General features: G+C 42.0%; 1 protein-coding gene and 1 long non-coding RNA gene across 23 annotated transcripts in view; one reads left to right on the forward strand and one right to left on the reverse strand.

The window, feature by feature from the left end:
* Positions 1-24,453, forward strand: part of eps15l1a (epidermal growth factor receptor pathway substrate 15-like 1a) — a 389,837-nt gene that overhangs the window by 119,125 nt on the left and 246,259 nt on the right. For all 19 annotated transcript variants that reach the window (XR_013578464.1, XM_078555608.1, XM_078555606.1 and 16 more), the window contains 6 exons: positions 4,313-4,360; positions 4,444-4,539; positions 7,739-7,804; positions 11,072-11,197; positions 17,222-17,281; positions 22,963-23,193. Coding sequence is in view for 18 of the 19 variants with exons in the window: in XM_078555608.1 (XP_078411734.1) it covers positions 4,313-4,360; positions 4,444-4,539; positions 7,739-7,804; positions 11,072-11,197; positions 17,222-17,281; positions 22,963-23,193 (627 nt within the window). In the remaining variant the exon portion in view is untranslated. The remainder of the gene's footprint in view (positions 1-4,312; positions 4,361-4,443; positions 4,540-7,738; positions 7,805-11,071; positions 11,198-17,221; positions 17,282-22,962; positions 23,194-24,453) is intronic.
* Positions 1-24,453, reverse strand: part of LOC144688728 (uncharacterized) — a 114,821-nt gene that overhangs the window by 54,137 nt on the left and 36,231 nt on the right. The window contains exon 1 of one of the 4 annotated variants that reach the window (XR_013578468.1): positions 4,866-5,001. The exons of the other annotated variants lie outside the window; for them this stretch is intronic. This is a non-coding gene — a long non-coding RNA (uncharacterized LOC144688728). Of the gene's footprint in view, positions 1-4,865; positions 5,002-24,453 lie in introns of those variants that run through there. 4 annotated transcript variants of the gene reach the window in all.

The following is a 24,453-nucleotide window of genomic DNA, read 5'->3' on the forward strand; positions in this document are numbered from 1 at the left end:
TGGGAGAGTTCAAACCTCTACCACCCCTTGTGTGAAAAAATATTTCCTCCTTTCACTGCTGAAAGGCATGGCTCTTAACTTTTAAACAATGCTCCCTAGTTCGAGACTTCCCAACCAGTGGAGCTAGTTTCACTCTGTATAACCTTGCTGTTCCCCTTAATTTCTTGAAATGTCAATCAAATACCCCATAACCATCTTAACTCCAGCAAATACAATCTTAGTTTGTATAACAAAAGCAAAATTCTTTGGATGCTGGAAACCTGAAATAAAAACAAAAAATGCTGGAAATAGTCAGCAGGTCAGGCAGCATCTGTGGAAAGAAACAGAGTTAATGTTTCAGGTTGATGACCTTTCAACAGAAACTTCATCTTTATCTGAAAATCAACCTGAAACGTTAACTGCTTTGCTGCACAGATGCTGCCAGAACTGCTGCGTATTTCCAGCATTTTTTTTTTATTCCTAGTTTGCATGATCGCTCCTTGTAATTTAATTCTTGGAGTCTGGGTATCATTCTGGTAAATCTGTGCTGCCTCCATGGGCAAGATTTCCTCCCTAAGGTGTGGTGCTTAGAATTGCTCACTGTACATCTGTTATGGCCAAGCACAGTTGTCTTATGATTACCATAGAGGTCTGGTCAGTGCTTACTGTTTGAGACAGAGATGCTGTTCAAGGAGAAACCTACACTATATGAGACTTTCTGAATTAAATTGCACTACACTACCGGTTTTCGTTTTTTAAGAAAAGTCTGTTGCTGAGAGAGTAGCTTGTATATTGCACCAAATATCATGAATCAGTCAATAAAGGACAGAACACTGAGGTTTTCATGGCTGACCTATGCAATAATCGACTAATGGCATAAAATAGCTACAACCTGTCAGCCTCCTGTGAAAGATACTTTAGTGAATACTAAATGCGCACTTAGTATTCCTTTAACAGGAAGCCGTTTACGGTAGATTATTGAATGCTGGCTGATGGAGTAGGCATTAATGGGGATAAAGTCAGCATTCCTTAAGTTTAGCTGCTACAGCTTCATAATTGCATCAAAATGATTGTTCCATCATGTTTATTTTGGGCAAGGAGAAGATTTAAGTACTTGGCTTCAACTCCAAAGTTGCTGTATTCTTTCAAGGTCTCATACTCTCTCCTTTCTTTTCTGTCCTTTCTTTGCTTCTCCTCTTCCTAGAATGGTACAGCACAGAATGAGGCCATTCGGCCCATCATGTTTGCCAGCTCGTTGAAAGAGCTATCCAATTAGTCTTACTCCCCTGCTCTTCCCCTTAAGCTAAACAAGCATTCCCTTTTAATGTATTTATCCAATTCCCCTTTGAAATTTAATATTTAATGTTGAACCTGCCGTCATGCTTTCAGGAAGTGCACTCCAGACCATCATAACTCACTGCCTTAAAAAAATTCTCTCCCCTTTTTTACAGAGCCAAATTTAATCCCTTTACCACTGCCCCAACTGAGATCCATTAACTCCCTGATTGAAATGAGGACCTTTCGTGTCCAAATGGATCAGCACCACACTCTGCAGTGCATTTACAGCTGGAGACAGCTGATTAAACACTGAGCTGCCCTTCAGTAGACGCTGTGTGAGTATAGTATTCACCAAAACATTTACTACAGCCTGTTATTAGTTTATGAATGCAGAAAAACAAGCCAGGAAGGCAGTCACTGAAATTTGGGGCAGATAACTAATCCTTGTTTACCAAAATATTCCAGTGTGACCATCTTCAACCTTACACACTGCTGCGTTTGCAATTGTTTATAAAACCTGTGTTTATATTTGTTTTGAATCTGCTATCTAATAGATGTAGTTATCATCTCCTTGCAGAGAGACCTGAATGATCTGGTGTTCAATATTCTTGCACCTTAGAATGTTAGTGACGTTAAAGAGGATGGATATGTAAGGCCCACAAACCTTGCAGCTTTGTCCTTGTTATCCTGTCCTATTTGCAGGGCTCTATACTGAGGTATTGTACTAAATTAACAGGAGATAAAGTGAATATTGCACAACCCTGGGGCAGTTAGACCATTGAGATGTGGGAATTGTGGTACAATACATGTGTTTTAATCCATTTAAGATCGTGAGTAAACTTCTGAAGTATATCTCTGAATAATTCCTGGTTCTGTGAACCTGTCTCCCCACACCTCCATACTTGTCCTGTGTTTGGCCTATGATTATAATCATATTTTTGTTCCTGTTTTCTAAGATTTGTAAAATAATTTGACTGAATAGCATTTTTTCAGAGCTATTGTGTAAGATATATTCATCCTCTACAGCCATTCACTAATTTGATATGGCTAATGTGTGTAACTGCTGGTCCTGTCATTAAGTGAAAATGATTACTGATATAAAGTCTGAGAGCTGATACCAGTCTGCTGAGCTAGTTGATCTGACGGGGGTGGGAGAAGGACTGCTAGAATTGCCCTCTGTGTCGTGCCCATGGTTGCTAGGGAGGGAGGTAAATCAGCCTGCTATCATGCCCCTGAGCACCAGATCGTCTGTTGGAAACTGCGTGTTTGAATGTAGATGAAAATGAGAATTTGGCTGTGAGTCCACTGTAGTGAAATAGTTTTCCATGCTCACTGTTTACGTATGAAGACCTAGCACTAGGGTTTCTGCAAATTTGTTTGTGATATAACCGAGGCAAGATGTGTTTAGCTAACTCCTGCTTCTTTCTCGGCTTTCCACAAGGAGTGGGCTGACTTTCTCGCCTTTCTCAGTCTCTGCAATTAGTGATAAGAAATTGGACACAGAGGATTTCGGAAACAACCCAAAGGGTTCTAGACCAATGTTTCATCCTCTTCCCTGAGGAGGAAGCTGGACCTGCACTTGACACCTTTCCATGGTCTTACAGTTCAAATTGATGTTGTTGGCTTTTGAAAGCTGCCACTTTGTTGAATTATTTTTGGGCTCTACCTCCCCACAGATACCTGCCGTTATTTCAGTTTGAATTTTGGTGAAAATGAATCCACTTATTATCTTTATTATTATCACAATTATTATTTGCAGCAATTTCTCTTTCACCAAAAATAAGCTTGGATTCAAACTTCCTAATATGACACTAGTCAGTAACTTTCCAATGAAGTATCTAGGATGGTAGTAAAAATCTACGATTGTGTCACCTGCATGTTAGTTACATTTTGATATCTCGACAGGAAGTAGAGTTGCCCATAGTTTATACAATTTTATTATAATTGGCTGCTCCTCTCTCTTTCTCCTAATTGTGTTAACTCATTGCTGGTGCATAGTTCCATGGGTATCGGCCATCCTTTACCACCTTGCCCAAGTCTATAAAACTTGACGAAACATGTTGACAGTTGGGTTGCCAACTAAATGTACTCCTGGATGTTTCATCACATGACTTGACCCACACTCTAACTGTACATCGGCAACACATCCATTCTTGTGATGTACTGCCTTCCTGCGCCAATTGGGAAACAAAAAGACTCATTACCCAATTGGATGATGCTTGACTGTCAGCCAAACAGCCTTTATTCTCCCATTTCCAATATTTTTATATCTGGCAAAGAGAAATGTTTAAAGAAAACAACAAAAAAAACCAATCTTTTTTAATGTCCTAATGATTTTTCTCCAGGGTTGCACACAACAGTGGAGATTGATCTTCAATCTCAGGAAACCCTAGGCCAATCCTGGAGGGTTGGAAACCCTAGTTGACAGGCCATATAACCATTACTGCTACCAGAATTCCTGCTCCATAACCCAGAGGCACTAAGACCGATTGTGACAGTCTGACTGCAGCCTAGGCTGTGATCTTCAAACACTGCAGATGGAAACAAATCCTAATCTTCTATGATTCAGATGCTTTTGCAATTAAACTCTGTGAACCATTGCGGCTTTGCAGTTTGTACAAGTATATTCTAGACTGCTATTCTCTGCAAGTGCAGCTCTGAAAGTCTCTGGGTGCTAATGTTTGTAGAAATGACACTGCACTGCTTTAGAGAAGTGCTTGATTTTGTTTACTGAAAAGTGTCTGGACTGTTTCTATTGCTGTGCTGAGGTTGCCTGGACTGATACCATTCCCAATAGATGTGACAGTGATTCAATTTTGTACAGTGCTGAAGTTGGCAGTATAGAATAATTAAGTAGAAACTTGTGGCAACTCTTGCCATCTTTAACATTTCTATAGCCTTCAAGGCTCTTTAAGTCACTTATGAATTGCTGTCATGAATAGAATGATTGTCCGATCTCGGTGCAGTTAAATCCCTATCTCTGTTCTTGAATTTGTCGGGGATAGGCGAGGGTCTCTGAGTAGTCTTCATGTAAACTTTGTGTTTGTCTTTGCAGATTTGGGATTTGGCAGACCCTGAAGGCAAAGGTTACCTGGATAAACAGGTATGTGAGTCATGCTTTTGTTAATTCTAATCTGTTGATTTTCACTAATTCCTCTCATACTTAACCCTCTGTTTACATTTTAGGGCTTTTATGTGGCTTTACGCCTGGTAGCGTGTGCACAGAATGGCCATGATGTTAGCCTGAGCAGTCTAAATGTGACACTGCCACCGCCCAAATTTGTAAGTGTCTAAACCTCTAAACAAAAGTCTAAATCGGTGTATTTTGACTGGTGTGTCATTAAAGTTGTGCAGTAGGACTCACAGTTGTTAATTTACACTCACTGCCTAATTTGATTTAACACAGCAGTATTTTCAACTGACCTGCCTTCATAAAGTTGCATGATTCCATTTGTGTTGATTTTCAACTTGAAATATAATGAGCATGCTAGTTTTCCTTAATTTTTCTATACTAGCCAGGTGAAATTGCTTGTTGGCAAGCCCCGTGCTTATGATTGAAAATATGTAGAATAGAGCTTTCTTTGTTGCTGCTGCGATCAAATACTTACTCACTTACAGTATTGCCACATTGGATTAGTTGCTCTGTGCCTGTTCCTTGAGGTTCAACAATGGCATAGGATGTAAAATATGAAGGCTGTAATTCTGTGGAAGTTGGATGGCATTTTCTTGTATGGAAGATCAGTGCACAAGAGTTGTCTGCTATTTGAGGATGAATAAGAGTGACCAAACATGTTTTGCTGGAACAGTCCCAGTTTTTCATTAAATGTTCTGTTCTACAATTTCCTACAAAATAGTTCAAATGTCCCAGTTTTCACTTTTTCCCTTTTTGTCAAATATAAACTGGACCTGGGGGAGAAAATCTGTGTGAAATCTTGTCCTTCATCATGTAAACACACATCACATCGCATTGCATTGCATGCAGTGGACCTCTATCCCTCCCCCACCACCCCCTTGATGTCTCCAAGAGAGTTGCCACTCCCTTTTCGGTGCCGACGGCTCCATGGCTGATGCACCTTTTAAATGATCTACGGAATAGGGTTGCCAACTCTGGTTGGAGGTATTCCAGGAGACATCATCATATGACATGACCTCCCACCTTCAACTGCCCCACCCCAACCCCGACTCTTGCCATTGGTCACCCAACATGTCAATCATCACAGAGCCCCACCTTCCCATGGCTTTTTAATGTGTCCCAGTTTTGACTTTTAAAAATCTGGTCTCCTTAGCCCCAGCGCACATCATTGCTGATCCTGTGTTGTACAGAAGGATCAGTGTAGTGCTTTAAGCCTTGTCTCAGGGGTAGTACTTTGCCTGTGAGTGAGAAAGTCATTGGTTCAAACCCACTCTATGGTCCAAACTGACACTCCAGTACATAACTGAGGGAGTGCTGCGCTGACAGAGATACCATCTTTTGGCCCCAACGTTAAACTAAAGGCCCGTATGCCCTTTCAGCTGAACATAAAGATCCCATCACCCTATCTGAAGAAGAGCAGAGGAGTTCTCTGAATGACTTGGTCAATATTTTTACCTTAGCCAACATGACAAAATCAGATCTTCTGACCATTATCTAATTTCTGTTTGTGAGACACTGCTGCGTGCAAATTGGTACTCTGTTTCCTGCATTACATCTGTGACTATACTCCAAAGTAGTACACTGGCAGTGAAACCTTGCCATTTTTAGAAATGTTAAATCAATGCAGTTCATTTGTTCATTTTTCTCTTTCTTTCAATTCTTTTCTGTGCTGTGTGATACAGGAGGATTAATCATGGTGTGTGCTGGTTGATTGGGTATGGTGGTGTGAAGTCATTCTTAAAACAACATAGATAGAGGCCATGCAACCCATCGTGCCTGTGCCGGCACTTTAAAAGAGCTATCAAATTATTCCCACTCCCCTGCTCTTTCCCCATAGCATTTCACATTTTCTCCCTTCAAGTATTTTTCCAGTTACCTTCTGGAAGTTGTTAGTGAATCTGTTTCCAATCCATTTAGGTTGTGCATTCCCAATCACAACTTGCTGTGTAAAAAAATATTTTCCTCATATCGCCTCTGGTTCATTTTTCAATTGCCTTAAGGTTTGTTGTCTGGTTACAGATGCTTCTGCCACTGGAAACAGTTTCTCCTTATTATCTCCATCAACACCATGAATTATTCATTGCTGGCTAGGCCAGCATTTATTGCCCAACCCTAATTGCCCTTGTTCAGAGGGCAGTTAAGAGTCAACCTCATTGCTGTGAGTCTGGCGCCACATGTAGACCAGACCAGGTAAGGACAGCAGATTTTCTTCCCTAAAGGACATTAGTGAACCAGATGGGTTTTTACAACAATCGACAATAGGTTCGTGGTCATCATTAGACTTTTAATTTCAGATTTTTGTTGAATTCAAATTCTACCATCTGCTGTGGTGGGATCGAATCCGGATCCCCAGAGCATTACCCTGGGTAATGGATTACTAGCCCAGTGACAATACCACTATGCCATCGCCTCCAATTTGAATACTTCTATCAAATCTCTTTTTAACCTTCTCTGCCAGAAGGAGCCCTAATTTCACCACCTAATTCTGCACATAATTGAAGTCCCTCTTTGCTGGTATTGTTCTGATGGCCCTCTCTAAGATCTTGACATCCTTACTAAGTGCAGTGTCCATAATTGAACACACCATTTCAACTGAGACCAGTTTATAAAGATTTAGTTGTGGCATGTATTAATGTAGGAGGTTAGTCGTGGTGTGTACTGGTGCTGTGGTCTGGGAGTTTCAGTCCTGGTGTGTACTTATTCTGTGTGCTGCAGAAGGATTAGTCATGGTGTGTGCTGGTGCTCTTTGTGTGAGAGAATCACTTGTGATGTTCACTGGTACTTTGTGGTCCAGGAAAATCAGCCGTGGTGCATTAGATATGACCATTCTCTGTGAATTGTTGCTGGGTTTGTCACTTCACTGGGCTATGATTTCATCAATCGTAAGTCAGAAGTAATTAATTTTTTATTCATTCATGGGATATGGGCATCACTGGCTAGGCCAGCATTTATTGCCCATCCCTAATTGTCCTTGAGAAGGTGGTGGTGAGCTACTTTCTTGAACCGCTGCAGCCCATGTGGTGTAGGTACACCCACAGTGCTGTTAGGGAGGGAGTCCCAGGATTTTGACCCAGCGACAGTGAAGGAACGATGTATTTCCAAGCCAGGACAGTGAGTGACTTAGAGGGGAACTTCCAGGTGGTGGTGTTCCCATGGAACTCACCACAGATGTATAAATTTTGTTTCTTAACTAAAATTAGTCGACTTAACTGCCCCACCATTTGCTGTTCTTATTTCATTGCTGGTTTCTGTGAACATGTAAATATTTGCAGGTCTAACTTATTTCAAGAATTCACTATGCAGAACCTGTGTGTACTTTATTACTAATTACCTTTTATCTTTTGGCAGCACGACAGCAGTAGTCCCTCACTGATAGCACCTCCTCCCTGTTCAGACACGCACTGGGCTGTAAGGGTGAGTTGGATAACTGACTTCATACGATCAAAATGGGTTAGAGTTCATCTTTGATAACTGTTCAAATTCAGCCCAGATTGGATGAATTGAAAGCCACTGCTGTAATGGCCCTATGAGCAATTTACTTGGATGGCCTCAACTTAATTCTATTGAGAATAAGCTCACTGTCCAAAGTTGCTCTGATTTGGCAATAAATTGACATTACTCAAAGTCACCAAGGATATCTGGTGGAGGGAGATGGAGCAATGTTGCAAAAGTGCTGTCGGGAGGGAGTAAAGGGAGTTTTATTCAGTATTTAAGTATGTTCGACTTGACCTGGGAATATGTGATCCTAATGCGGAGTGCCTGATGAGCACAATGTTCATTAAAGGTGATTAGAATAAAGCTTGTGAGTTCAAGGTGAGCTGTATAAAGTGTGATGCTGTGGCTGGTGGAACCTCGATTTGCAACAAAGATTTTCATTATCTCCACTGATGCTGCCAGACCTGTTGAGTATTTCTAGCATTCTCTGTTTTTATTTTCATTATCTTCCTCTCTCTATCCGAAAGGTTGGGAATGATTCTCTGTGAAGATGCATTTTCCAAATTCAAATCAAGAAGACTTAGAGAAGTGATCTGAGCGAGATCTTTAAAATTCTGAATGGGTTGGACAGGGTTGTCGTTGAGGGAATGTTTTCTCTTGTGGGAGAATCCAAACTAGGGACCATAGATACAAGGTGGTGACCAAAAAAATCCAATAGGGAATGTGGTTAGAAAGTGGAACCTGCTACCAAAGGAAATGGCTGAGGCAAATAGCTTAGATGCTTTCAAAAGTGAACTGGACAAATACATGAAAGAAAAAGGAATGGAAAGATGTGCTAAAAGACCTGGGTGAAGTAGATATAATGGGAGAGATTGACTAGTTGGGCTGAATGGCCTGTTTTTTGCTGTATATTCTATGTCATTCTAGGTATGTGAAAATTAATGAATTAAAATTAATGGATAGGATATCCTGCATTGGGACTAAATTCTGCACCAATTTTTGGCGACTATTTTATTGCAAGAGGAATTAAGTACAGGAGTAAATAATTCTTGCTGCAGTTGTTTAGAGCCTTGTTGAGACTGCATCTGGAGTATTGTATACAGTTTTTGGTCTCCTTACCTAAGGAAGGATATATTTGCCTTAGAGGAATGCAACGAAGGTACACCAGACTGATCCCGGGGACAGTGGGATTGTCTTTGAGGAGAGGTTGAGGAGACTGGGCCTGTATCCTTTGGAGTTTAGAAGAATGAGAGGCCATCTCATTGAAGCATAGAAAATTCTTAGTGCTCAACAGGATAAATGCAAGAAGGGTATTTCCCCAAATTGGGGGGGGTTCTAGAACCAGGGGACACAGTCTCGGTGTAAGAGGTAGGTCATTTAAGACTGAGATGAGGAGCAATTTCTTTACTCAGAGGGTGATGAGTCTTTGGAATTCTCTAGCCCAGAGGGCTTTGGAGGCTCAGTCATTGACTATATTCAAGACAGATATTGATAGATTTCTAGTTATTAGAGATATTAAGAGATATGGGGGTGTAGTGCGGGAAAATGGCATTGAAATAGAAGATCAACCATGATCTAGTTGAATGGTGGAGCAGGGCTAGAGGAGCAGAATGCCCTACTCCTCCTATTCTTATGTTCCTATGACTATTAAAAGAGCAAGAAGTGCCTTAATATTTTCCGTTGGGTGATACAAACCATGCTCTGTCCAGACCCAGACATAAGTTCACACCTGCTTTAGAAGGAAATGCTCTATTTTTATTGTAATATTTTAGGGGCAGTACATCGTTACAAGCCATTGTAACTGTGACAAAGAAGTAGTGTACAGCTTTGCATCTTCAATTCACTGTTTAGTGAATTCCTAACTTGTTAATGTGATAAAGGTAGGTGCTTAGCAGATGATAGACAAGGGAAGTAGGAACATTACTGTGAGAAAATCTGGATGAAGGGCCAAATGCCCATAATGTTGGATAGGATCAAGGTTGAAATGATTAGATGATGTGAATGAAGTAGTAGTCAGTCGGTTGCTGCCGGATTTGAGTTTTAAGTAAAAGATCAAAATGGATTGAAGTGCAACAGTTTTGAGGTTTGGGACGGAATGAGTTAGAGAAAGGGAGTGTTATGATGAGGATTAAGATCATATTTAAAAATTTGGGAAAGTAATAAAGGAGGATTCTGAGGAGTACTGAAAATTGTGGTTATAATGTGAGTTTTTATAGTCCCCTCTGGTTTTGCAACAGTTTGTAAATGAGAAAAACTCTGGTAGATATTTAGTGTCAACAGTATTGAAGAAAGGGGAATCAAGGGTTACGGGGAGCAGGCAGAAAAGTGGAATTGAGGCAGTAATCAGATCAGCCATGATTTTATTGAATGGTGGAGCCGGCTTGAGGGGCCAAATGGCCTACTCTTGCTCCTAATTTTCCTATCTTCTTATGTAATGACAGGTGGAAGGGGGAGGACAGGTAGAAAAAAAGAGGTTGAACTTCAGAAATAAGAGAAGGATCAGATGAGAAGCATCTTGTATCCTTTCTGGAAGTATGAAAGGTATTCAAGACTTAGTTAGACTTGATTTTTGGGGAAAGGAAATACTGGACATGAATGCGAAAAATGAACTGTCTTAGACAACTTAAAAGTTCGGAAGAGATATGGGAGTTCTATTTAGCAAATGCATGGTCCAGGTTATCTGTGTGAAGTAGAACTGAATGAGGCAATCCAAACAATGAAGAATAGAAAGAAATCAGATTTTCATTGTCTCATTGGATGATGTAGAATTGATCAATTCTTTTAACCATTGCTGTGTGATAGAAGTTTTCTGTAGTGGATTTGTGCTGTGAAGGAGATTGATGAATTTAGAGTAGAATCAGAAGCAACAGGGTTTAATGATGATTGGAGTGGGCTATTGATATGGCTTTGGGCATTTGGAGGGAAAGTTAGGTAATTATGAACTTTACTTTGGTGAAAGGCCATGGATGACAACTTGCTGAAATGTGTCTAGTGCTAGAAGTGTTGGAGATGTCACGGCAATGTCAAGTGACTATCAAAATGTGTAAGAACAGAAATTCAAAGATGCCTAACATAATAAGTGGAATGGCCAAGCTGAGAGCCATTGTGGTAATTGTGAGAAAGGCCAGAACTTTCAAGTCTAATGCTGGGATGAATGTTTACACAAGTTGTCTTCAAGAGCAGCTTCATTGTATTTTCAGAATCTCGCTAATAGAATACGCTAACCAGCCTTGCCTCTCCCCACAGCCTGAAGAGCGAGCTAAATTTGATGGAATTTTTGAAAGCTTGACTCCACTAAACGGCCTTCTTTCGGGTGACAAGGTCAAACCTGTGTTGATAAACTCAAACCTACCTCTGGATGTCTTGGGAAGGGTGAGCATGTTACATCTAATCACATGATTATTTTTAGTGCAAAACCAATCTTGAGATTTTGATTAAAACAAAAAACTGCTGCAGATGCTGGAAATCCAAAACAAAATCAGAATTACCTGAAAAAACCCAGCAGGTCTGGCAGCATCGGCGGAGAAGAAAAGAGTTGACGTTTCGAGTCCTCATGACACTTCGGCAGAACTGAGTAAAGTTAGGAGAGGGGTGAAATATAAGCTGGTTTAAGGTGGGGGGTGGGGTGGGGGGAGAGAAGTTGGGGGGGTGGTTGGTGGGTGGGGGGGTGGTTGGTGGGGGGGGTGGTGGTTGGTTGTAGGGACAAGCAAGCAGTGATAGGAGCAGATAATCAAAAGATGTCACAGAGAAAAGGAACAAAGGGGTGTTAAAGGTGGTGATATTATCTAAGAAAATGTGCTAATTAAGAATGGATGGCAGGACACTCAAGGTACAGCTCTAGTGGGGGTGGGGTGGAAAGACTGACGACAGGGTATTACAGTTATAGATTTAAAAATAATGGAAATAGGTGGGAAAAGAAGAATCTATATAAATTATTGGAAAAAACAAAAGGGAAGGGGAAGAAACGGGATGGGGATGGGGATGGGGCAGGGAGTTTAAGATCTAAAGTTGTTGAATTCAATATTCAGCCCGGAAGGCTGTAAAGTGCCTAGTCGGAAGATGAGGTGCTGTTCCTCCAGTTTGCGTTGGGCTTCACTGGAACAATGCAGCAAGCCAAGGACAGACATGTGGGCAAGAGAGCAGGGTGGCGTGTTAAAATGGCAAGCGACAGGGAGGTTTGGGTCTTTCTTGCGGACAGACCGCAGGTGTTCTGCAAAGCGGTCACCCAGTTTGCGTTTGGTCTCTCCAATGTAGAGGAGACGGCATTGGGAGCAACGAATGCAGTAGACTAAGTTAGGGGAAATGCAAGTGAAATGCTGCTTCACTTGAAAGGAGTGTTTGGGCCCTTGGACGGTGAGGAGAGAGGAAGTGAAGGGGCAGGTGTTGCATCTTCTGCGTGGGCATGGAGAGGTGCCATAGGTGGGGGTTGAGGAGTAGGGGGTGATGGAGGAGTGGACCAGGGTGTCCCGGAGGGAACGATCCCTACGGAATGCCACCAGGGGGGGTGAAGGGAAGATGTGTTTGGTGGTGGCATCATGCTGGAGTTGGCGGAAATGGCGGAGGATGATCCTTTGAATGTGGAGGCTGGTGGGGTGATAAGTGAGGACAAGGGGGACCCTGTCAAGTTTCTGGGAGGGAGGAGAAGGCGTGAGGGCGGATGCGCGGGAGATGGGCCGGACACGGTTGAGGGCCCTGTCAACGACCGTGGGTGGAAAACCTCAGTTAAGGAAGAAGGAGGACATGTCAGAGGAACTGTTTTTGAAGGTAGCATCATCAGAACAGATGCGACGGAGGCGAAGGAACTGAGAGAATGGGATGGAGTCCTTACAGGAAGCGGGGTGTGCGGAGCTGTAGTCGAGGTAGCTGTGGGAGTCGGTAGGCTTGTAATGGATATTGGTGGACAGTCTATCATCAGAAATTGAGACAGAGAGGTCAAGGAAGGGAAGAGAAGTGTCAGAGATGGACCATGTGAAAATGATGGAGGGGTGGAGATTGGAAGCAAAATTAATAAATTTTTCCAGGTCCCGACGTGAGCATGAAGCCGCACCGAAGTAATCATCGATGTACCGGAGAAAGAGTTGTGGGAGGGGGCCGGAGTAGGACTGGAACAAGGAATGTTCCACATACCCCATAAAGAGACAGGCATAGCTAGGGCCCATGCGGGTACCCATAGTCACACCTTTTATTTGGAGGAAGTGAGAGGAGTTAAAGGAGAAATTGTTCAGTGTGAGAACAAGTTCAGCCAGATGGAGGAGAGTAGTGGTGGATGGGGATTGTTCGGGCCTCTGTTCAAGGAAGAAGCTAAGGGCCCTCAGACCATCCTGGTGGGGGATGGAGGTGTAGAGGGATTGGACGTCCATGGTGAAGAGGAAGCAGTTGGGGCCAGGGACCTGGAAATTGTTGATGTGACGTAAGGTGTCAGAGGAATCACGGATGTAGGTGGGAAGGGACTAGACAAGGGGAGAGAGAATGGAGTCAAGATAACGAGAAATGAGTTCCGTGGGGCAGGAACAGGCTGACACGATCGGTCTGCCGGGACAGTTCTTTTTCTGGATTTTGGGTAGGAGGTAGAAGCGGGCCGTCCGAGGTTGGGCGACTATCAGGTTGGAAGCTGTGGGACGAAGATCTCCAGAGGAGATGAGGTCAGTGACAGTCCTGGAAACAATGGCTTGATGTTCAGTGGTGGGGTCATGGTCCAGGGAGAGGTAGGAGGAAGTGTCTGCGAGTTGACGCTCAGCCTCCGCGAGGTAGAGGTCAGTGTGCCAGACAACAACAGCACCACCCTTGTCAGCGGGTTTGATGACAATGTTGGGGTTGGACCTGAGAGAACGGGGTGCAGTAAGTTCAGAGAGAGACAGATTAGAATGGGTGAGAGGAGCAGAGAAATTGAGACGGCTAATGTCACGCCGACAGTTCTCAATGAAAAGATCAAGAGAAGGTAAGAATCCAGAGGGAGGGGTCCAGGTGGAGGGAGAATATTGGAGGTGGGTAAAAGGATCCGTTGAACGGGGAGAGGACTCCTGCCCAGAGAAGTGAGCACGGAGACGAAGACGGTGGAAGAAGAGTTCAGCATCGTGCCGAGCCCGAAATTCATTGAGATGAGGGCGTAAGGGTATGAAATTAAGTCCTTTGCTGAGCACTGAACGTTCAGCACCGGAGAGGGGAAGGTCAGGGGGTATAGTGAATACGTGGCTGGGATTGGAAGATGGGGTGGGGACGGAGGGACAAGCAGGGGTGGAGGGTCCCAGATGGGTGTTGGTGTCGATGAGTTGTTGGAGCTTGCGTTCCTTAGCACTTGAGAGAAAGAGAAAAAGTTTCTTGTTGAGGCATCGGATGAGACGAAGAATAAGCACATGTGCTTAATTAGCACATTTTCTTAGATAATATCACCACCTTTAACACTCCTTTGTTCCTTTTGTCTGTGACATCTTTTGATTATCTGCTCCTATCACTGCTTGCTTGTCCCTACAACCCCCCCCGCCCGCCAACCTTAAACCAGCTTATATTTCACCCCTCTCCTAACTTTACTCAGTTCTGCCGAAGTGTCATGAGGACTCGAAACGTCAACTCTTTTCTTCTCTGCTGATGCTGCCAGACCTGCTGAGTTTTTCCAGGTAATTCTGTTTTTGTTTGAGATTTTGATTGTTAGATCAAAAATATTTGAGATGCAGCTTAGATCAATACATATTTTGTTCAAAGGCAAAGGTCAATTATTTAAATGGAACAGCACAGTTGTTGGACTGCACGCAGTAGCAGTGCAGGATATAAATCAAACAGCTGTAGCTCAATTTCCCATAAAGCACCTTATCCACTACCAGTGAAACTAGTAATACATTTCTTCATTCAGTGCTCTCTTTAGACTAGCTTTTGAAATTTTTCTGAAAAGAATATTACAGAAGCTTTTGGGATAATGATGAATTCTAATCCTTAAAAATCATTTTGGTTCTTCAGAAGATAAACTTTGGAGGAATATAAGGGAGCAATGTATATCCTTAGAGTAGAAGGTTATCTACCTAACCCTTATGAATTGCAGAGGCTAATATCTTTTCCTCATAATTGACTATGGTTCGAAAAAACAATTGATTTCTTGGTGATCAGCACGCTTCAAATAAATTGATTTGGATCTTGAAGGGCTCAATTTGTTCCATATTGTGGTCATAATATTGCACATCGGGGGAGGCAGTGGTATAGTGGTATTGTCGCTAGACTGGCATTCTAGTGACCCAGGGTAATGCTCTGGGGACCCGGGTTTGAATCTCACCATGGCAGATGGTAAAATTTGAATTCAGTAAAAATCTGGAATTAAAAGTCTGGTGATAACCATGAAACCATTGTTGGATTGTTATAAAAACCCATCTGGTTCACTAAATGTCCTTTAGGGAATGAAATCTGCTGCCCTTACCTGGTCTGGCCTACATGTGACTCCAGACCCCAGCAATGTGCTTGACTCTTAACTGCCCTCTGAACAAAGGCAGTTAAGGATGGGAAATAAATGCTGGCCTAATCAGCGACGCCCATATCCCATGAACAAATAAAGATTAAAAAAATACTGAACATTTACATTCTTTATCGCTATTTCCAGCTTCTGTACCTTTTAATCTCTAGTTCCTGAGAGATTTCATCAGACTACTTTTCCACAACCCCTGTTCTTATTTACTAATCCTTCAACTTGTAACCAGTTTAAAAAAAAAACACACAATTGGGCATAGAGTATCCAGTGTTACTGATGCTGAGCTATAATAACACACAATCACTTTCTGTTATGCTCAGCCTGGATCTGTGCAGAACTGCATCTGAAATGATGTTTTAAACCTCTCCTAATGCCATAAACTGCTGGACGTAAAACTCGACAGGTAAATCCACTGAGATTGAGTGAGCACATAATTAGCAAGCAGAAACAAATATTTGGTCACTAATCTTCAACTTTAGGCATAAGCATCCTGCCCTGTATACCCATAAGATCAATTTATAACCTCCTCAAATTTGTGAAGTATAAAAAGCTTCCACCCACCCCCATTTCAATTTCTGAGCCTTATCTATCAAATTAGTTTCTTGAACAAGAGAAACATTAGTTCCCAAACTGCCTATCTTTGCTAGAATTTTCATTCTTATTTTTAACTAGTGATTATAGGGGAAACCACAAATACTTTTTGAACCAAAGGTACTTATATATACAAATATGATTGCATGACTGAGGCACTGGTCATACAGGCAAAACTTAAAGTTGGGTTGAAGGGGGGATAAAAGAGGATCTGAAGTCTCAGAATAAAGGCAAAAAGTTTGACATTCTGCACTATGGTAGGAGGAACAGTCCTTTTACCCCACAAGACCTTCTGTAGGTGAATGGAAATAGGGACTCTTCTTATGAACGATACTTGCAACATGTGTTGTACCTCCAGAATGTGAATTCATAATAGAGTCCAGAACATAGCCCCACAAAAATACCTCAATCTCTCCACAACTTGACCATTCCAATATTAAATCACAGTCCTATAAATCACCCCGAGAAGAGCACAAAAGGGAAAAGATAACACCTCAAATATATTTAAACTAGTAGCTACTGGTATCTAACGAAGTTTAAATTCTTGTTACCACATCTGTCACACTTTTTAATGTTTCTGATTGGCATGAAGAACCACTGCTTCTTGAGTTAACTATTCTGGTTTGCCGAAATATCTGATTGTAAGTAGATGGACGGAAAAGCACCACTTCCAATTAGGAACCAACTGCTATGAGAAACCAACAATTCGCATGCCATAAAAAGTTCTTGTGCTTTGAGCATCCATCTTGTTTCCTCAAAACCTTTGAGTGGCTAATAACATTCATAATATATTAAGAAATCTGATAATTCTTGAGAAAAATTTTAAACTCACCTATTCAATGAGCTATTCTACATGTGAAAAAACTTAAGCTAATTTGGGACTTGAGATTTATATTATCCAGCTTGCATTGTGTACCTGAAGCTTGCCCAGATGAAGTGCCAGAGAAGAAATAAGGGACATGTCTGTCCAGGAGAACTTCCTGAAGGTGCTTATAATGTTGAATGGCTAATGTTATGAGTGAGTTTAATGTTTTTGATTCATTGCATTATGTTTAGCCACGAAGTGTGGGCAACCACACAACAGATTTCCGAAGTGCATGGGTGTCACTAATGAGCGACAGCTCAGTACAGCCTTGGACTGTCACCTGTGACTGGATAGGAAAGTGGGATTTATAAAGAGAAATTCATGAAATTCTCAATCTTGATTGGGCGCTTTTATCAATATTGAACATAGTTGGCATCTTGGCTGTGTTCATTTGCTATTCTATGACTTGGATTCATTTCACCAAAACCCCCTTAACCCTTTCCTGGCTGAGGCTGTTTAATTCCTTGATTTCAAATTTTATTCTCATTAGGTCTGGGACCTTAGCGATGTTGATAAGGATGGCCACCTGGACAGAGATGAGTTTGCAGTGGTAAGTCTTGTTACTACCTTTGGTTGCAGGAAGATACATAGAGTGTCTAGGATCAAAATATTGATCTAAAGTCCAAGACCTGATTTTTGAGAGTCACTATGCAAATGAACCAATCTGAATGAAAATTTGTTTACAGAAACTCGCAACTCTCTACACTTTTTTTTGCCATTTTTTTCTCCTTAGTTTAGTTAGTCACACATTTACCTTTATCAGTGGGCTGTGGCTTAAATCTCAACTATGGAAATTCACATAATTTATGCTGATCCTTTAGTTCAGTAATGAGGTAGTCCGGGATTGTCGAAGGTTGTGGACCTAAATTTGCTCCTACTGGCCACTGAATGGCATTTTTCAGGACTTGAGCTTACCCGTAGACTTTCTGTGGACTTATGCACTGGAAGTTCCTGTCAGCCATCCATTCAAAAAGTGCAGCACCCTCTACAGGGAATCTGGCTAGCAATTGTGCCTCTTTAGCCAATCAGATTGAAGAACCAGGAAGTGTCAGTAAGAATATTGAATTTAATGTCAAATCATGTATAGAATGAAACCGAGAGAAAGATAGTTTGGATTAAGATGGAATGATAAAATAGATTTTAAAAAATTAAAAAGCTTAATCTGCAGTTTATTTTTTTAAAACCTCTAACAATAATTTAAAGTTTAAGGAATTAGACGCAACACATATCAAGTCAATTTTCAGTTCCAAAGAGATTGTTTGGTAGTAAGTAAGATTTACCACTGTGTTTAAAGGGTACTTACACTAGATTGGACAAGCCCTAATTTATCTGGCAAGTTCCATATTTATGAGGTAAGTCAAGGAATTTCATGCCGCCCTTTCCCCTCCTTTTTATTGTGCCCCCTCACCCCCTCCCCATTTTTATTGTGCCCCTGGCCCCCCGACTTTTTTCTCACCCTGCCCCCCACTTTTTTCTCACCCTCTCCCCACACTTTACTCTGCCCTCCTGCCTTCCCACCCCCCCCAGGATACTCTGCCCATCTTTACTCTGGGTCTCCCTTCCCTTTTTACTCTGAACCCACCGTTTTTCACTTTTTCCTGCTCCTCCACCTCCCCCATTTAGCCCTCTTAGTTCACTATTGTCTCAACATTCCCTGCTTTGTAGGTGCTGTTGATGCCTAGGTGTATGGTTGACTTGCATACTCTTATTACATGCATTTGAATCTATTGGAATGTGTGCCTTCCTATCAGTAGCCGAATGACCTACGTTTAGTATTGGTCTTGGCAGCCCAGAGTTTGGGGAGTCACACATGTTGCACTTCATGTTAATCATATGGTAACTAATGGAGTATTGCCAAGGTGGGGGCCAGGCAAGAAGAAAAGGAATTCAGTAGTTCACTAAGGATCTCCTGATCACCTGAGTTTTGAGGGAGACTGGATAATTCAATAGCTTTGAAGGTTAATCTATCAGAAAAGTCATTTTTTTTTTGTTGGTTGCTAGAGTCCCATGTAAAATGAGCTCAGGATAGTTTCAAAATACTGGTATAAGAACAACATAGATCTATGTAGCCCCTTTAATCGACTGTAATGTCCCAAGGCATGTAATAAGAGCAATATCAATAAAAGTATTTTGATACTGAACCACAGAAGAAGGTATCTTGACAGATGTCCAGAAGCATAGTTGAAGAGGTAGGTTTTAAGGAGCATCTTAAAAGATGAGAGAGAGGTAGAGAGGTTTCTGGGGAGAATTCCAGAGTTTAGCACCAAGCAGGTGAAAGCATGGCTGCCAGTGTTGAAGTGATAAAAACTGGGGATGTGTAAGAGAACTGAATTTGGGAACCTCAAAGGCTTCTAGGACCGGAGGAGATTACAGAGATAGAGAGGGGTGAGGCCATGGAGGAGATGAAAATAATGATAAGAACTTTAGAATTGTGGTATAGTTAGACCAGGTGCCAGTGTAGGTCCAAACACAGTGGTAATTGGTGAATGAGACTTGGAGCAAATTATGATATGGGCAGCAGAGTTTTGGATGAGCATAAGTTTATGTAAGGTGGAAGACAGAAAGCCAGGCAAGCATTGAAATAGTTAAATCTAGAGACACAAAGGCATGAATGGGGGTTTTCACTGTGGGTGAACTGAGGCATGGTTAGAGACGAGTGATATTGCGGAGGTGGAAAGTGGCAGTCTTGGTGATAGAGCAAATATTTGGTCAGAAGTTTATCTAGGGGTCAAACGCAACAGCAAGGTTGTGAACTGTCTGGCTTGGCTTCAGACATATAGCAGAGGGAGGGATGTAAATGGTGGCTAGGGAATGGGGTTTGTGGTAGGGACTAAACAGTGATTTCGATCTTTCCAGTATTTAGTTAGAGGAAATTTCTGCTTATCCGATATTGGATGTTGGACAAGCAGTGCGACACAGCAGAGTCGGTGGCAGGGTCTGCAGAGATGGTGATGAGATGCAGGTCAGTGTCATCTGTGTACATGTGATGATATGGTTTTCGATATTGCTGATGGCTAGTATGTAGATGAGAAATACAGGGGAGCTAAGGTTATATCCTTGAGAGATTCCAGAAATGCAGGAGTAGAAAGGGAAGCCATTGCAGGTGGTTCTCTGATTATGACTCGATAGAAAAGAGTGGAACCACACAAAGGGCAGAGCCACCCAGCTGGATGATTGAGGAGAGAAATTGGAGGAGGATGGTGTCGACCTGTTGAAAACTGAAAATGTAAGGAAAAGAAGGGGTAATTTATCATGATTGCAATCAAATAGAATATCATTTGTGACTTTAATGAGGGCTGGTTCAGCACTGTAGCAGTGTCGGAAACCTGATTGGAGGGATTCGAACATGGAATGACAGGAAATAGGGACACAGATTTGGGAAGCGTCAACACATTCAAAGACTTTAGAAAGAGGAAGGTTAGAGATTGGTAGGTCAATGAGACAGGTTGGGATGCACTACTTTAGGAAAGGGGTGATGACTTCAGGTTTGAAAGGATGGGGGTGGATGGAACAGTATCTGTGGAGAGGCAATCATTAACAATATCAGCTAAAATGGGAAGTGAAGTTGGTGATCAATTGTTTGACCAGAATAGGATGAGGGAGCAGGAGTTCGGCCTCATGGGCAAGATGAGCCTGGAGAGAGCAATGCAGGCGATGGGATAGAATCTAGAGAAAAACTTGAGTTCAATCTGTAGTATAAGAGTCTGGCACATAAAGAGTTAACATGGGACTGAGTACAGTACCATCCACGCAGTGAGATAAGAGAACAGATGACCTTCACCCAGGGGTCAGTGCAGTGTTGGACAGAGCCGTGTGTAGAAGCAGGTTTCGAGACAGCTCCTAACTTGGACCTTCACTGTACCGATGTATATGGTTTCTAGTAGTTAATAAATACTAACTGTTGAACTACCTAAGACTATGAATACCTTAATAGACCTACCGAACTTCACCCAACACCTTAAAACATGGGGGCAGCGAATGGAATAACTCAAAATCTCACAGAGACTGCAGAAGAAAATTAAAATCCTGGAAAGCAGAATAAAAAAATCAAATAAGCATTCTGAGCTGAAGAAAAACTCAAGAAACGAAGGGGCAGAAGGAAATCACCAGAGATCTTTGAATAATGGGTGATTTAGTGATGGAGAGCAGGAACTGATAAAGCTTAAGATGTCACCACCAGATCTGGAGATTGACGGTTAAACCAGTTGTCCACCAAAGATGTTCAGATCAGTATTCCTTGAATTTAAGACAGTGGAGATTTATTTGTTCATGAGACATGGGCATCATGGCAAGGCCAGCATTAACATATCTGAATTGCCTATACAAAAACAAAATACTGCGGATTTTGGAAATCGAAAATAAAAACAGAAAATGCTGGCAGTACTCGGGTCAGGTAGTACCTGTGGAGAGAGAATTAGGGCTAAAGTTTTGGGTCAATGACCTTTCATCAGAGCTGGGAAAAGTTAGAAATGTAATAGGTTTTAAGCAAGTGAAAGGGGGAAGGTGGGAAAAGGACACAAGAAAAAGCCTGCGATAGGATGAAGGATAGGAGAGATTAAAAGACAGGAAAAGATCGAGAATGAGAGGGCACAGATTTAAAGTAATTGGCAAAAGAAGCAAAAGTGACATGAGGGAAAAGATTTTCATGCAGTGAGTGATTAAGGTCTGGGGTGCACTGTCTGAGGGTGTGTGGAGGCAGGTTCAAGCAAAGCATTTGAAAGGGAATTAGACTTATTTAAAAAGGTAGAATGTGCAGGGTTACAGGGCGAAGGCAGGAGAATGACACTAAGGCAATTGCCCTTTCAGAGAGCCAGTGCAGACATGATGGGCCAAATGGGCGCCTCCTGCACTGTAACGATTCTGAGAGATTAAATGACAAAAGAGTTTGTGGTGTAGGGCCACAGGGAGTGGTAATGGGACAAGTAAAGACAAGATGTCTACAGGAGGTGTAAATGGCAGAATGATGAACAGCTGCCATCTGAGAGCAGAAACAAAGGAAAAACTAGACTGGAACTGAAAGCTTCAAAGAAAAGGAAAGAAATTGGGGGCAATGATTATGGCCTGAAATTTAGGAACTCATTGTTGAGTTCTGGAAGTCTGTAAAAGTTGAAATATTGAGAGTTGGAAACTGCATTGATACAGTCATCAAATTCTTGGAAAAAGAGTTAAGGGAGGGAACCCAAGTAGGGCTAAACAAGCAATGTTCCACGTGTCTCTCAAAAAGGCAGGCCTATGTGAGTGTCTGTAGAAACACCTTTTCTTTGGAAGAAGTGAATGGAGTTAAAGGAGAAGTTGTTGAATGTAAGAACAAGTTTGCCTAGGTAGAGGAGGGTGGTGGTGAATGGAGATTTAGGTAGGAAGAACAAATGGTTGAGATAGGAAGAAATCAGTTCAGTAGGGCAGGAACAGGCTGAAACAATGGTTCTACCAAGGCAATCCTGTTTGTGGACCTTGAGAAGGAGGTAGAAGTGAGGGAGAATATTGGAGATGGATAAAAGGGTCGCTGCGGAGGGGGAGGATTCTTGGCCTAAGAAGTGGACATGGAGGCGAAGGCAATGGAAGAAGAGCTCAGCGTCATATTGATCTCGAAATTCATTGAGATGGGGGTGTAAAGGGCTGAAGTTGAGGCCTTAAGCACAGACTGTGGGGGTCAGAAAGGGGCAAGTGGGAGGGGTATCCTGAATACACAGGAAGAGATGTGATTAAAAGAAGGATTAAGGTCAGAAGGAAGTAGAGAGGAAGAAAGTTCTAGAGGGGTGTCCGCACCCATTAGTTGAAGCTAATGAAGGAAATGAGAGTTTGTCTTATTAGTGACAGTCTAAGTTCCATTGCACCACTTACCTATGATGTAGCATTACTTGACATTAAACTGTTCCCATTTTGAAAGGATATGGGGCTGGTGTGGCAAATGGATACACTGCTCCTGAAGTTGGGATATAGGCAGGTTGTTGGGCGACATAGGGGAATCTTTACTCAGGCCCTGCTCGATTCTGGAGCTCTATTCTGGGAGCCAAAGGTGGTAAAGAGTTTAATTTCCCAAATGTGACATTCCTCACTTTCAGGCACATAAAATATGACTTAAGAAAGGTAACTAACTGATCTCTGTTATAATTACAGATAAAGAGACTATTAGGAATAATTAAAAGGAGCATTCAGATTACACAAGTGGAGCTACTTCTGCTTCTGAAATATGCACACAGACTGACTAGCCCTTTACTGTTTTATTTGCAGGCGATGCATCTTGTTTACAGAGCTTTGGAAAAGGAGCCAGTTCCCTCTGTTCTGCCAGCTGCGCTTCTGCCACCGTCCAAGAGGAAGAAGCAAGGGCCAGCACTAGCTGGTTCTGTACCAGTGCTACCTGCCAGCCCTCCACCTAAAGATAGCCTGCGATCTACTCCTTCACATGGCAGTATTAACAGTTTAAATAGCACGGGCAGCATTTCTCCAAAACACATCAAACAGGTGATGAGATGGGAATCACTGTACATCTTGCTAAGATAACCTGCATTGTCACGGCTTAGTCTCTGGTGAGAGAATATACATAGGCCCAAACTACTACAAGAGTAGCTCAGCGATTTGCCTATTTTTTCTGCCCGTCCATTCAGTGTGTCACTTCGCTCCCAACAGCATGCTTAAGATTGGAATCTTGTTTCTTTGGAAATTGGCTGTATGCTTGATCATTGTCACTCTTGTTCTTCACATTGGGTTGCTTAAGTAATATGCATGCACGCTGTCCTCCTTCTGGAGGTTGAGTTGCTTCTACAGTACTATCGTTAGTGTGCATGTGACTGGTAGTTGAAATTTGGCTAATTTTGAGTTGACCTTATTTGAGACCTTTGTGTAGAACTTAAAAAAATAGCATGTAGTATTAAAATGCATTCTTTATTCACCTGAGACACTTGGATTAGAACCCTGGTCTTTAATCGTTTTCACATTCATATTTCTCGGGTGTGGTGAGTTTTCTGGACACAGCTGGAGGTACCTGAAAATAGTGGATTAATGTCAGCTCTAATGGCTTCAGCATATTGTGTTCCTCCCATGTTTCACCCTATCCCACAGAATTAAATCTTGTGCTTTTTGATAAGTCAAGTATTCAGTTAATAAGCACCTGTATGTCTTTCTAATGCTCAGACATGAGGAATATAAGTAAAATGGATCAAACTTATTGTACATTGAATATGATCACACAGCTGGAGGGTTACAGGATAAAAGCACTGAACCTCAAGACAGTGATTATAGGGTCTACCCTCTCCAAGGGTTGTAGCTAATTAGAATGGGCTCCCAACCAAGCTAGTGGTATAGGTCCAGTTTAAGTGAACCACATATACATTTGTTTAAAAATGGGACTGTAAGCTATATTGATAGATGACAAATGAACCTCAAGCCAGTTGACGAAGTATGAAACTAGATGCAAACCCTTTTCTTGATGTTAGTTCTGAAGAAGAGTCATATCGGACTTGAAACGTTAACTCTGTTTCTCTCTCCACAGATGCTGCCAAACCTGCTGAGTTTTTCCAGCATTTTCTATTTTTATTTCAGGTCTCCAGCATCCATATTATTTTGCTTTTAGTTGTTTCATAGTACAGAACTTGAGTATTGCTGACAAAAGAGACCTAGTATGTGAACTGCCAAAGAGATATGCTGCTTGATACAATTTGTCAGTCATTGGGGCATATGGCCTACATACCTGTTTGCAACAGACAAAGTACTGACCATATCCAA

This window comes from Cetorhinus maximus, chromosome 13 (genome assembly GCF_964194155.1).
Source record: "Cetorhinus maximus chromosome 13, sCetMax3.hap1.1, whole genome shotgun sequence".
Taxonomy (NCBI): Eukaryota; Metazoa; Chordata; class Chondrichthyes; order Lamniformes; family Cetorhinidae; genus Cetorhinus; species Cetorhinus maximus.